Genomic DNA, 15,234 nt, shown 5'->3' on the forward strand with positions numbered 1-15,234 from the left:
GAGCCGTTCGCGGAGCGCATAAATAGTCGTCGGCACCCGGCCGGCTCGCCATTATCGCGTCGGTGTACCCCCGAGGTACGTCCCGTACAACATTGTTGCGTATCGACGTTTCGATACATCTCGTCACTATCGAATCGACGCGCACCATGTTCGCGCCCGTTGCGTTCCTGTGGTTGATCGCCTCCGGCGCGCTCGTGTCGTCCGAGTACGTGTACGAGGGCCTCAGCAACTCGTTCGAACCCGATTGGTGGCAGTCCAGCATCATCTATCAGATTTACGTGCGATCGTTCAAAGACAGCGACGGCGACGGTATCGGAGATCTGAACGGTCAGTACGACTGCGCAACGCGACACGACGCGATTCGGCGCAAAACATTCGGTTTCGTTCGGTTCTGCGGTTGTACAGTTCCACGTGTATAAATATGCGCGTATCAAAAACAATACAGCTAATGTTTAGAACAAGGAACTGGATGAATTTTACGTTTCCGGTTCCGGTCCGATTCCTAGTAAAAAAAAAAAAAAAAAAGTTCGACGTTTAAAAACTAAAATTTCGGTCACGGTTTTGTTTCGGTTTCAAACAAATTTTATCCAATATATGACCTCAATATTTTTAATCCAGTATATGAGTTGAGTCCAGCGTTACCCAGAAGACACTACGTGGAAAGTTTTCCAAACATTTTTGTTTTTTGTTACATAAATTTTACGGTCTGATGTAAATATTATTAAAATATTAAAATTATTATTAAATTAGTTAATTTTTAGCTTAATATGTTTTCTTTTATTCTTCTTAACGTTTAAAATGCATATATTTCACAATCGTTAACCGGATCAGTTCTTCACTGGTAGACAAACCATTTTTTCCGGATATGTTGTTATGGGAAAACTTGAGTTGGATAACTAAGTTAACGTTAAGGTAAAATATCCAAAACCGGTTCTCTTCGGTACGTTTCTATTTCTCATTTAGAAACAACATAATAATATGTTGAATTAATATACCTATTTCTTTCATCAAGTCCCCGTATTCAATGTATCACTGTGTTTACTTATATTTCGCCTAATCTTTATTATTTTGTACATAGAAATCACTTGCGTTCAGCTTTTAATTTTAACTAAAGTAGGCATTGATTTGATTTTGAAAAGAAATTTATTCAAAATAATAGTTTAACGTTTTAAAAACATTTTGTATGTTCAGTCAGTCCGGTGCATTTTGTAAAAAAAAGAAAAAAATTATACGTTTAAGTATATTTATTTTATCTGTTGAGTGAACTGTTATTCAAAAACGAGTTTATAAAATAAAGTTTTTTTTTCTCGTCAAATGATATTTCAAATGTAAGACGAAGGGTTTCTGTACCCTTAGAAACGTAAGCTTAATCGAAAAACCCGTCGTTTAAATATTAAAACGATGCGTTTATATTGATATGTTATTTTGTTCTACAGGTATAACGGAAAAAGTCCCGTACTTCAAAAGTATTAACGTCGAAGCCGTGTGGCTATCGCCCATATTCCTTTCGCCACAAAACGATTTCGGTTATGATATATCGGACTACAAAGAGATCGACCCGTTGTACGGCACAATGGAAGACTTTGAACGCATGAGGGATGAGTTTCATAAACACGGTACACATATATATATATATTATACATCCAAACAAAGCGGTTCTTTTCCACGGCATAACTGTGCGGCCCAATAATACGCTATTATATTGTTATTTTTTCGCTTACGCATAGGCATAAAAATCCTGTTGGATTTTGTACCCAACCACACTAGTGACGAACACGAATGGTTCCAAAAGTCGATCCAGAAAATCGCGCCGTTCACCGAATATTATGTATGGAAAGATCCGATCATCGATCAATATGGCAACAGAACGCCTCCGAACAACTGGGTAAGTAAAACGTGTACAATCATTATGGCATATTTCGTTTATGATCGTCACACAGATAGTAATGTAGGTACGCGTTAAGCACACCCCGTAATCAACGCGTAGACAATATTTTCTACGCAACAATAACGGTTTGATATTGCTATACGAGTTAAATATAACCATGCTGACACGACTCGGGTCGCTTAGAGATTTATTTTCGTTCGATAAACGGTTTAAAGTTTAGAACACACATTACAATTCATACAATACATTACTGGACCTAGTGAAAAGCGGCGACGTCTCCGACATGATAAACGATCCATGTGATTCGAATCCGCAAAACGATGGTCACCAACCTGACCTGTGGTCGAGGCTCATGATTCGGAGCGAATTTATTTCGACCCGGTCGATTTCCTATCGGCTATTTTACGTGGCTAGATAATTTTTATATAAATAATCTGTAATCATTGCGTACCGGAAGAAAATTTATGTATCGAATATACTAGTAATACTGATGATAATTAAAAATTCATAAATACCAATTATGGTGATTTTTTTTCTAGATGTTGAACAACGCGAATCACAATGATAAAAATATTATAATTTAAAATTGTTTGAACAATAATTTATTAAATCCTCCGAAAAGCAATATTTACGAAATATATCATAATTACATAATTATAATAGTTTTGGTTGGTAATTAATAAGTTTAAAAGACAATAATAATTATAAGTAATTTAAATTTTGGATCAATTTGTTACTATTATTATGGAGGTATTGTAATTTTTATAGAGTTTTCAAAATTCTCGTAATTTCCATGAAACTTCTAGATATTATATATTTATTCATTTTTTTATAATCCAAATTAAATTGAATAGGAATTATGACTTAAAACTAAATATATTTCCTGCCGTGTCCAGACAAATCTGTTAAATCAACGCGAGTATCCGATATTTCTTGGCCGATTGTCAAATTTTGAAAAGAATAATATTTTTTTAAATAAAATTTATCAACAACCGACTACTGTATACATACTACTTATTGATAAGAAGTTTAAAATAGTCGGTCGGCGAATCGAAAGACGAATGGGACGGTTTGATGAAAATAAGAGTAAAATGAACACATTTTCCATCGGCAAAGTGTTTCCAAATGTTCGCAATAGCGAAATTTTTTCAAAAAAAGAATGGAAAAAAAACGGTGCCCATTGATAGAATATTTCACAGACTTGATCGTCCACTTCGGATCCGGACGCGTATTACAAAACGCAAAAAAAAAAAAAAAACTCGAATACATTTCGTCGTTTTTCCAGTTGGGCGTATTCAACAGCGGATCCGCGTGGGAGTGGAACGAGATTCGGCAACAGTACTATTTGCATCAGTTCCAAGTGAAACAACCGGACCTGAACTACAGGAATCCGTCGGTCGGGGAGGAGATCAAGGTGAGTTGGCCGGTTGCCGGTCTCCGGTGCCGATCGCGTACCGTAACGTTTGATAACGTTTTCGATGTGTTGACGGCAGAACACGTTGCTGTACTGGCTGGGACGCGGCGTGGACGGCTTCAGGTTCGACGCGGTGAACTACATGTACGAAAGAGAAGACCTGGCCGACGAGCCGAAATCGAACAAAGTCGGTTACCTGGACACGGACTACGACTCGTTGACGCACACCAGCACACTCGACCAACCGGAGACCTACGTCATGGTGCAAGAGTGGAGGAAGCTGTTGGACAGCTACCGGACCAGAGAAAAGAAAACCAAGTGAGTGCAACGAAGTCCGCGAAACGATAACTGTTGCGCGAACGAGATGATGAAATTGTTTTCAAACCTAACACAATTGAATTGCAATTAGGTCCGACGCATTACCGAATCGCGGCACAGCGAGCAACTCGTGCTCGTAATATCGTTGTCGAATGACACATCTTTACAACAGGCACGTAGAAACTATAGGGTCAAAGAGGGAAAAGGAAATGTTGTTTTCTTATTTACATTGACATTTGCTGAGATCAAGTCGTATACGCTTAACCGACTACTTAAAAATGTAGACAAATCAGTTTATACGGCTTTTTCATCAAATGTTTTACGGTCTTTCGGTTGAAGTCTCTTAGCCAACAACGATCGGTAGACGATAGATAGTACTTATGATTTTTAACGGTCACTTAAATAATACCTACTATTCGTAACAAATCTTTTGGTGTACTGCGCGCGCCCGTCGATGTTAGGTTACATGACACAGGACGCTGAAGGAACACGAAGACACATTGTCGTTTCGTTTTACGTTATTCTAGGTTCATGATGGTGGAATGTTACTCGCCTTTCGACAAGACCCTACTGTACTACGGAAATCGTACTACGCCCGGCGCTCATTTCCCGTTCAACTTCATGTTCATCGGTATGTTCAACCAGCAATCCAACGCCGAAATGGTTCATTCGTTGGTGAAGCAGTGGCTTACGAGTATGCCTAAAGGCATGTGGCCCAACTGGGTGGTAAGTTTAGAACACAATAATGACTATAATATTAATAACAACAACAATAATTATAATCGACGTGGACTTGATCCGCCACCGTGGTACGTGTCTTGCAGCTGGGCAACCACGACAACACGAGAATGGCCACCAGGACCAATCCGATGTTGGTCGACGGACTGCACATGATCCAAATGCTGTTGCCGGGCACGTCGGTGACTTATTACGGTGACGAACTCGGTATGATCGACACAAACGTGCGTTGGGACCAGACCGTGGACCCGGCCGGTCTGAACGTGGGCCCGTACCGATTCCAGAAGTTCAGCAGAGATCCGGCGCGAACGCCTTTCCCGTGGGACGGCTCGTACAACGCAGGTAGCAATGCGTTTTCGAATCTAAGAATCGTTTGAATGTGCGCGATTTACGGAATCACGTTGTTTTGTGAAATAGGTTTTTCCAATTCTTCTTCATTGTGGTTGCCTCTCAATTCGGATTACTGGCGGAAAAACATGGAAAATGAATCGAAAATCAAAAGCAACCTGAGAACTTACAGACAACTGTCCCAGCTGAGGCAAAGTCCCACGTTCATTAAGGGTGATTTGCATCTGTACACCCTTTCCCATTGGGTGTTTGGATTCTCGAGGTACGTCGCTCATCTACGTCACAATCGTGTACAGTCAATAATAATCAATCGTCCAATTTCATTTCTATCTGTTTCATTGGAAGTCGTTTATTTCGAATACGTTTTCTTATTTCTTCGGAAAACTATTTTAATTAATTTTTTATAACTTGCATATGCATATTTTGCACTGTTTAAATATGCAAATCATATCAAATACACTGGATATTTTTTTTTTATTTTGCTTAAATTTATGTATATTGATTTTCTGGTTTTCATTGGCCGATAATATCAATAATAATCATATTGTGATTAGTTCAATTAAGAATTATACTTCAACTTTGACTTGAAAACAAGACACAAAGAATTTACTCGTGTAGGCAATAATTTTACGCCCAACAATTAATTTGATAAATATTATTTAAATTTACTGTACAATCTGAAAATTGTATTGTACGCATTTTATTACAGGAGTTTTTACGATCATCCAACATATTTCATCGTAGTAAATCTAGGAAGTGAAATGGAAACAGTTGACTTATTAAAAGCAAGAGATACTTTACCGCTTTTTTTGAAAGTTAAAGTTTCAAGTATTAATTCTGGCTATGTGACCGGGTAAGTAATAGTTAATTAATACTTTTAAATTATTTTTTTTTTGTTGTAAGAACAACGTCAGTGCTTGCAAACCTAATTGAGCTTTCAACAATTAGACTTTAAAGTCATTAATATGGTTTTTAAATTATTATTTCAGAAATATCTTACGTACCCAGAACATTACATTGAGACCAAAGGCAGCTGTTGTTCTCACGACAGCTAGGATCAACGAAGATTCCATCTGACCACACTATTAGGAATTAATTATTATATCATAATCAAAATTTATCTAATTTTAAGTTTTTAATAGTTCAAAAAACTCTCCATGATTTGAAATTCATTCGATATCTAGAGATTTTTGGATAAAAATTAGTTAAAAATTGAATTGTAGAAAATTTGTATAATAAATTAAACTTTATTAAAAAAATTGATTTTCCTTTTTTTGAGTAAAAGCTATTTCTAAAGTGTAAATGGACTTGAAATTTACCTCAAAATGTTTCATAAAAACGATGAATTTTTTTAAATCATCGATGATAAAAAATAACTGGTTAAATAAGTACAAATAAATATACAACAATATTTAGTAAAATTATTATATTATATATTATATTATTATATTATATTGTATATATTTTAGGTAATATTATCATTTGGATTGAGTTGACGTTAGTCTAATAATACAACATGAGCCAGTGATAACATTTGATCATGTCTTAACGACCACAAGACTGTCATAAAATAAAATTATTTTAAGCATAGAAATTTAAAAATTTTCATTCCTATAATAATTTATTTTTATATGGCCCATTTTTTGACATTTAGATTTAGTAATAAATTTTTACTGCCATTTTTGATGGGTGCTATTAGTTTTTATTCTCAGCCGATATTACTATTGTTTAATATATTGATAAGACGAGTTTAATTATCACCTTTTAGTACAATTTTTATACTTCAAATCGGTTTTGTTCACTCCATTCCCGTTTTTCCGACAATAGTTTCTCAAATATAAATATAAAAATTATATTTTATTTTCCATTTTGTCAAAAATGTAAATAACTTTAAAACACTTATCAGTGAAAAATTGCATGCGACCATGAGAAAAGTATAAACAGACCAATTAAAATAAATACTATAGACCCAAACATCTTTCGCTTTATCAACAAGATAATTCCTATTAGTTTTTAATGCTTTACTTCGGCAGATTGCCGCTTTATGATTTTGACAGTCTTTCAACCAGTTTTGAAGAAATCAAACCGCATAAAAATGCGGAAACGGATCGTGTTTATAGAAAATATGCACAAACGGCATACAACCTCACATACGAAATGCTAACAAAACTTTTATGATGTAAACATCATTTTTAATGTATAGCTCTTCACAATAATTGTCAAACTAGTTTTACCACTATTGATTGGAAACGATAATATTATCTGGATTATGTTTATGATTGATGAATTGCACATTAGCCAAAATGCATGGACGACGTTGATTTTATCCGGTCGATATCGACTTTATTCAATTGCTAACATTACCCGTAACATGTACATTATTACCGTTTCGTTTGTTTATAATTACATTGTTGTCAAATAACATTTTCTTTTGTCCATGCTGCAGATATCGGTTTATTAGTGCGAACAATAAAAATATAATTGGAGAACAAATAGAGCCAGAGAACATGCCGATCACACTTCATGCATTCGTACCTTATCACCGAGGAACCCAAACCTGCGCGTAACGTATGCTAAGTTTCTATTACAATCGTACACATCATCATCGACCGTCCAAATTCCATCACGACACTAACGTTCTCAACGATTCAACACCGACTGGAGAAGTCCTCGACCGACCAACAGAACACTGCCAATATTTTTTTTACATTTTTCAATCAAAAATAATTTAGACAACAACTTGTAAACCACCCGTGTACAATAATTCGATTTACGTAATGAATACTAGCGTTGTATGAATTCCCTCGTATGATGTGACCCCTCCCTGTAGGTCTGCACCTTAACCACACAACAGACCAATAGATGTCTTATTCTGAAATAAACAGAAATAATAATAAAATAATTATCGTACGCCAACGGTGTCTTTGCCGCGCGGCTGTTTGTGCGCTCCGGACGAAAACCGTTAGGACGAATAATTACCGTGTTTCAATGTTGACGGCCGCGGCGGTGAGAGAGTTTTCGAGGGAAAAGAAAAAAATTATACATATACGTTTCGTCACTTTTGCGTGTACACACGTCTCTTGCCGTGACGCGTTTTACGCGTTGTTTCACTCGATGGGCGTGTCCGAAGTAGCAGTAGGCTAGTGCCGCGACTGTGTTTACGACGAGAGAAAAGCAAAGAAAAAATGAAAGGAGGGTTGTCATCGTGGGGTCGACCCACCCTAAATACAATAATTATCGGTTTCCCTTGAGCGTGTATGTGACAGGATGGATAGGCCGATGACGTGCGTAGTTCGTAGGATAAAAAAATAATAATAATACGTATTAGCGCACGCGCGTGTGTGTGTGTGTACGTCGTTTCAAGGGTTTGCATTTCTTTTTGGTGGGTATTTACGCTTTCTTCGTCGAAATAAATCGCTGGCATGGCGTAAATCGTCCGGGTAAACGCTAAAACTCGCGTCCTGCTAGTATTACCTTACGTGCGTACGCATTGTTTCCAAACTCGTTGTGCCGAACATAAGTGGTCACACTCGTCTAAAATGTGACGGAAATCAAATATTTTCATACGCATAGCACGAATAGATAAATTTGGTTGGGTTAATGTGTACCGTGCATAAATGTTCTGAATCAGTAAATTAATTTTTCTATTCGGATCTAAAACAAAATACAACAAATCTTACACCTTGTACACGGTGTGTAAATTAGTTTTCCTAATAATCTAAATTGTAAGTAGTATCAATGTTTTTATCAGGACTCGGGTTAAAAAAAAAATACCGTATAAACGTCATTGATTCTTTCGTCATTTTTGGTAATTTAAAAGTTGTATTATATTTTTATCGTTATTCGTGAATTAAACATTTTAACAAATTTAAGTTGTTCGTGGTTGAGAAAAAAAACGTTATAAATTGTTTATATTTTTCGATATTGGAAATTTAAAGTTTTTGATTTTTGTCCTTTAAAAATGTAGAATCATTAGAAAAAGTAAATATTATGCTTTTTAGTATATACTGTAATCATTAAACATAGGCCCATAAGTAAATATATATGTTAAATAAAATCATTAACGCTAATAATAGAAAAAAACACGATATTATGCTCATTCATATCGGAAAAAGAATCAAAAAATTAAACGTAGTGCTTTTGATGTATTTAAAGAATTATATCCCTATCCATAATTTATTACATTAGAAATTAGGAAACAATATACTAATGATTTCCAAAAAACTTATCACTAATAGGTAACATAAACACGAGCCAAAAAACGTTACAAACGATGTGCATCATGCGATTTTATAATAAAACAATTTAACCGACAGATTAAATAGATACGGCAGTGATATAATGAATTTAATTTTACTTCGATGTCATTTAAATGCAGCGTGTTCCATTTTATGCCACATGCTATAGTTGTTCTACTGACGATTTCATAGAATTATTATAATTCAATCATTATATTCATTTTCAGTTAATCATATTATTATAAACAGTTTATTTTATTTTATACGGTAGCCTCTTATTTCATGAGAACTGATCACATTCGGCATCAGTTTTTATATACAATACGAATGCCGACATAATTTTTTTTTCTACCAATCATATTATTATTATACATACTGTCATGTATTTTTCCCGTAATCGAAGACTTGACTACAGTTATTTATAACACAGAGTCTGCATTATTCAGAATCTTTTAAAGCATTGACCATCCCCATCGATTATGTAGGTACTTGTTTGTTTTCTGTACATATAGACTTCATAAGCAAATAACAATTATTAGAAAATTACATCGTTTCAACTAACACTGCATAATTTCACCTCGATACACATCTCGTGTGGAAATTCGCTCCAATCGTCACAATCATGGGAGACATATGATAACTGATATGTATCTAATATTCTTATAGGATGATAATTATTTTATTAAATTTTTGACCGTTTCCCAAGTAACTGAGAGAACTATGAAATAATTACGAGAAAATTCAATCGAGATCATGTTGCGAAATTGGTAACACCAAGTAGGTACCTTTTCGCGAAAATTTCTATTAGATTTAAGACAATATGAATAACAGCGTTTGAATTTTATAAACATTTCACAATTAAAAAAAAAAAAAAATATGGTAATTATAAAAACATTAGATTTTCGATTAAAATTTAAACAAAATGAATAGTTTTGATATCAAAGCATTTTTGTAATATTTAATGAATAATGATAATACGAAAACTATTAATACATGAAAAAAAAATTAGTATCTTTATTTGTGGTCAAAGAGTCGATTGAAAAAATTTCACTTTTTAGTAATTACTAGTTGTAAAATATAAGAAGTAAGTAGTGTCAGGATATTTCGTGGAGTTTTGTACTTGAAAAATATCAAATTAAAATTAATTTTTAGCTGGTTCAAATGAAATACTTTCAATTTGGATATAACAACGTCTAATTAATAAATTTATAAATATTGTTTAGTAAACAATATTAGTTTGTTATTATCTATATTGGATTTCGTTTAGAATTTAATACTACGATTTCTTGCTTTACAATTTCATACCATAATATAATACAGAATCAGTTCGATTTCTTATTATTATTATTATAATCGTAAAGCAACTATACTTATATAAATAATTAATATACTTTATAATTTACAGATTAATATATTTCATGATGAGTAATAATTGCATTCGGTCTGTTACCTGTGTAGAAGAAGATGATAGATGTATGGCTCAGCTTACAAAGCAAATCGAGGTTCAGGGGACGACTATTAACCAATTATTATCAAAAATTAGTGAAATGAAAAGTATCTGATTGTTACAAGCTCTGAATACTACAAAAGTAATATGTATTTCTAATATATTATAACAGAGTAATATTCTTTCGCAGATAATTTTCAAATGCAGCTTCAGTTGAAGGACAATGAGTTCTCAAATTTGAGGGAAAAATATGAGCAGCTTCAATATAGAGTAACAGAATTTGGAGGTATGTAACAAAATTATAGATTCAGTTAATAATATATCGAAATCTGTAAGTCAATGTACATTATAACGTAAAACAATAACACTGAAACATGTTCTTTTAGATAATTCATCGAAAATTGATCAACCAAATTTTTATCGCCATTATCAAAATACATTGGACAAGTTGATCAAAGAAATTGAGTCACTGAAAAGGAAAAACAAAGAGTTGTTGAATGAAAAAAATTATTTGGTATCAAAATTAGCAGAAAAATTTAAACAATATCCAATGGCATCGTTTGACTATGGAAACGAAAGCTACAATATTATCAGCAAATTAACTAAATCTGAGAAGGCTGAAAACGTGGGTACGAGACGCTGTGATAAGTTCTCTGATTTGTATGTAACTAAACTCGATGAAAATCTGGCTTTCGTCGGTGTTTCTGATGGCGTTGTCCAAAAAGCCTCTGATGTTATCAAAGTCCAACAACCTCAGACAATCGAAAACCCAATGAAAATCATCGGAGCTAGTATCGATGAAGTATCATTAACAAAAACTATCTCAAGTGATTTCAAAGTAGTATCAAATCACCTAGATGCGACGAAGAACGATACAATTTTCACAGAAGAAAACTGCTGCAAAATGAACGCCAAATCCGGCGGTCATAGCGACATAAATAATATCATAAAACTAGACCAAATCAAAACGTTTAAGACTACTGTTAACGATGAAAAGTATATATATAAGAAACCAATCTATTATAAAATTTTTTACAAATTTATGATTCTTTTCAGAAAAAAACTCATAGATAATAAATTAGATGCACGTTTAAAATCTGATCCGATATGTGCACTGCAAGAATTGTGTATGTACCGAGATTGGAAACTACCGGAGTATAAGTTTTTTAAAGAAGGTGATAGTACAACTTTTACTTATTCGGTAGAGTGTACCGTACTATCGTTCACAGTTAGGGGTAAGTGATTGAATTAAAATTTCTATTCTTGTTCGAAAAGATATTAATGTTCCTTTGTACCGATCGAATAGTCGAAGGTCTGCTAAAAAAAAGAGGCTAAACGAAAAGCTGCTACATTGATCTATCAAAAAATTAAAATGTCAGAAAATAATTTCACTGAAAACAAATGTAAAGATAACGGGGTATTTGATAGTTTATGTGTAGCCACGTCGGCTGGCATCGACGACAAACTGTTTATGGCCACTGCCATTGATAGCATTGGTCACAGAAGTATTGATGCCAACAAAGTTCAGCCATCGCAATTGACCAACGAATCAAAGAAAAACATCAAACATAATATCAACTGCTTATCAACCACAATGACTACCCTAATTGATCATGAGAAAAAATTAACGGAAAACAATAACTCTACGTGCATTGAAGAAAAAGTCGGAAAAGTGGCTAATAAGCTCGCGGTTCATAATGAGTTGATTGCTGTCCAAGTACAGGATCAATCCAAGACAGTCATACCTAATAAGTATATAAAAAAAAAGAACAGGTTGATAATAAATTGAAAAAGGGGCATGTACCTTTTCCGTCAAAAATCCGGTTCCTTGATTTACGCACAGCCCTATATCACCAGAAACGAAAAAGGTATCATTCCCGTTTCCGACAAAATTTATTCTTGTGATAAGATGTTTGGGAATCATGTACAATTGTGACACATTCTTTTATTATACATTTTAATACAAGTAGATAATAATAATATATTAATTGAATATAGGTACAATTATATTAGAGTTTTAAAGTATTACATAATTTCATATTATATATATATTATTATATATATTATAATATGTCCATTCTATTTAACTATTTATAAAGTAAAAAAGAAAGATAGGTCAAATATTGTTTCGATAGAGTTTTGAAAAAAACACATATTGTCATAAATAATTAAATAAATATATTTATTTTACTTGTAGATAAAAAAACATACCTTTTATTGCAAGTAATACTTTTTATTTTTCAAAAATATTGGCCCGACAATTTTTCATGAAACATCTCCTCCGAGTTACATTTGTTTTTGACGTATAACCAAAAACATATTTAAACCCATCAAAAATCAAAATTTTTTTACCTCTTTTACTTAACAACAAATTCAATTTTAAGAACGGTAAATAAGTAAGAACGATTAAGTGTTCTGGTGACAAAAAGAACAGATACTAAATGGAAATATAAAAATTTAACATTTGTCAGATACCTAATTATTGTGTACGAATTATAAATAAACTATGATACAGTATATCGAACAGTGTACCGTTATTATCGACGATTATCAGTGTATACATTACTAATGTCTCTTACACATACCACAACATATATTTAATATTGCTTAAAAATTAAAACCAATGGTTTCCAAACTTTTTTTGATGGAAACAGGAATCATATCTTTTTCGTTTTTAGTGGAAAAGGGCTATGGCGGAAACGGTCAATATTATTTTGGCGGAAACAGGAAACTCCCAAAAAAATTATACAGTATTATGGTTTTTTTTTTTTTTTTAGAAAAAAATGCAGAGACAATGAATTAGATGCACGTTTAAAATCTGATCCGATATGTGGACTACAAGAATTATGTAGGTACCGAGATTGGAAACTACCGGAGTATAAGTATTTTAAAGAAGGTGATAGTACAACTTTTACTTATTCGGTAGAGTGTACCGTACTATCGTTCACAGTTAGGGGTAAGTGATTGAATTAAAATTTCTATTCTTGTTCGAAAAGATATTAATGTTCCTTTGTACCGATCGAATAGTCGAAGGTCTGCTAAAAAAAGAGGCTAAACGAAAAGCTGCTACATTGATGTATCAAAAAATTAAAATGTCAGAAAATAATTTCACTGAAAACAAATGTAAAGATAACGGGGTATTTGATAGTTTATGTGTAGCCACGTCGGCTGGCATCGACGACAAACTGTTTATGGCCACTGCCATTAATAGCATTGGTCAAAGAAGTATTGATGTCAACAAAGTTCAGCCACCGCAATTGACCAACGAATCAAAGAAAAACCTCAAACATAATATCAATTGCTTATCAACCACAATGACTACCCTAATTGATCATAAGAAAAAATTAACGGGAAACAATAACTCTACGTGCATTGAAGAAAACGTCGGAAAAGTGGCTAATAAACTCGCGGTTCATAATGAGTTGATTGCTGTCCAAGTACAGGATCAAACCAAGACGGTCATAACTAATAAGTATATATTTTAAAAAAAAAAAAACAGGTTGTTAATTAATAGAAAAAGTGTACAGTATTATGTTTTTTTTTTTCAGAAAAAAATTTACAGACAATGAATTAGATGCACATTTAAAATCTGATCCAATTTGTGCACGGCAAGAATTTTGCAATGATATCGTACGTCACCCGGCGTCTCTTGAAAAACCCGATACTGGTCGTCCAATCGTTTATTCCGGATTCCCCTATGATAACGAGAACCACGTATCACCAGTAAACGGATCGGTTATTGTTAATGAAAACCAACAGTCAATGTTTGCCTCTGTAGATGTCGATTTTGCCAAACATTTTCGACGGTCAAACAAGCCGAGTGTGCTCGAATTGAAGGTAATTGCATTCGTTTTATCCGACCACAACCCGTCGTGTACACGTACCGTTGTAGCACGTGATTTATGCACACAATTTTTATACCTCCACAGGAAATGAAAGTCATAAGCATGCTTACGGTCCCTTCAAATGTTGATCTATTGAAACGAATCGCAGATGAAGAAGAGCTAATATTGCATTATGACATTGACGAAACCTGTTCGCCGATGATTAGTACGATTTTCAGATATCCATCGTGTAAAACTAAACAGTTAAATTACTTATGTACTTACAGGAAAAGATTTAATGTGTGTTCAGCTTACGGTAAATCATTCTGCACTGACGGTCGTTGGCTTCGGTGAAACGTTACTCGACTGTCAAGAAGATGCGGCTTATGAGTGTTTAACTCATTTAAAATCAGTCCTAAAAAATTAAATGTACGACCAAAACAATAGATGTCTACAGCAAGTTTATACAAACTATTATAAAATAAATGAAAACTTATCGCTCATTATCTACCACGATGTACTTTTAGCGATCCAAATCCAAAATTTAAAGTTCCTTTTTTATACCTTATATGTTAAATTTATCTGATTAAACGAGATTTCAAATATTTATCGGCCGTGTGTGTTTGGGTCACTGTACATCAATAAGACCCGATGACATTTTAGATTGTCAACATCGTAACCGTATAGGAACAATACAAATTGAAAATATCGTTTAACACAGTATACAAACCAGCTTCGTAGAATATCTCACTATCTATCGACAATGTCGATTAGGGTGGCCCTTATATAGTAGGGGGATAAAGGAAGTTAAATATTTTTGATTTCTCACCCACCCAATTTTTTCATTACTATGCGAAAGTTATGTGGGTTAAATTTGGTGATGATTAATAACCCCTTTCAGGTGCCGCAAGAGGATTGAATATTCATCAAATAGGGTAGTTTTAGTGTTATTCTGATTTAATTCATTATATATTGCATTTAGCATAAAATTGTATAAAATCTAAATTGTAGATTCAAGT

At 33.7% G+C, this 15,234-nt stretch overlaps 3 protein-coding genes across 3 annotated transcripts; all 3 read left to right on the forward strand.

The window, feature by feature from the left end:
- Positions 1 to 24: 24 nt before the first annotated feature.
- Positions 25 to 6,009, forward strand: LOC112684529 (maltase A1-like). The gene is made up of 10 exons (XM_025556091.1): positions 25 to 327; positions 1,437 to 1,616; positions 1,728 to 1,885; positions 3,174 to 3,302; positions 3,382 to 3,620; positions 4,148 to 4,346; positions 4,445 to 4,700; positions 4,776 to 4,968; positions 5,416 to 5,559; positions 5,696 to 6,009. The coding sequence occupies exons 1-10, from the start codon at positions 147 to 149 to the stop codon at positions 5,781 to 5,783; spliced, it is 1,767 nt and encodes a 588-aa protein (XP_025411876.1). The 5' UTR covers positions 25 to 146; the 3' UTR covers positions 5,784 to 6,009.
- A 4,356-nt stretch (positions 6,010 to 10,365) lies between these two features.
- Positions 10,366 to 11,726, forward strand: LOC112684535. The gene is made up of 5 exons (XM_025556098.1): positions 10,366 to 10,498; positions 10,582 to 10,677; positions 10,778 to 11,387; positions 11,448 to 11,626; positions 11,698 to 11,726. Exons 1-5 carry the CDS (start codon positions 10,366 to 10,368, stop codon positions 11,724 to 11,726), a joined length of 1,047 nt encoding a protein of 348 aa, XP_025411883.1.
- A 29-nt stretch (positions 11,727 to 11,755) lies between these two features.
- LOC112684530 lies at positions 11,756 to 14,663 on the forward strand. The gene is made up of 6 exons (XM_025556092.1): positions 11,756 to 12,143; positions 13,169 to 13,347; positions 13,419 to 13,863; positions 13,940 to 14,228; positions 14,321 to 14,441; positions 14,503 to 14,663. The coding sequence occupies exons 1-6, from the start codon at positions 11,764 to 11,766 to the stop codon at positions 14,640 to 14,642; spliced, it is 1,554 nt and encodes a 517-aa protein (XP_025411877.1). The 5' UTR covers positions 11,756 to 11,763; the 3' UTR covers positions 14,643 to 14,663.
- Positions 14,664 to 15,234: the final 571 nt, after the last annotated feature.

Source organism: Sipha flava, unplaced genomic scaffold, assembly GCF_003268045.1.
Source record: "Sipha flava isolate LNK unplaced genomic scaffold, YSA_version1 251_pilon_pilon, whole genome shotgun sequence".
NCBI classification, from domain to species: domain Eukaryota; kingdom Metazoa; phylum Arthropoda; class Insecta; order Hemiptera; family Aphididae; genus Sipha; species Sipha flava.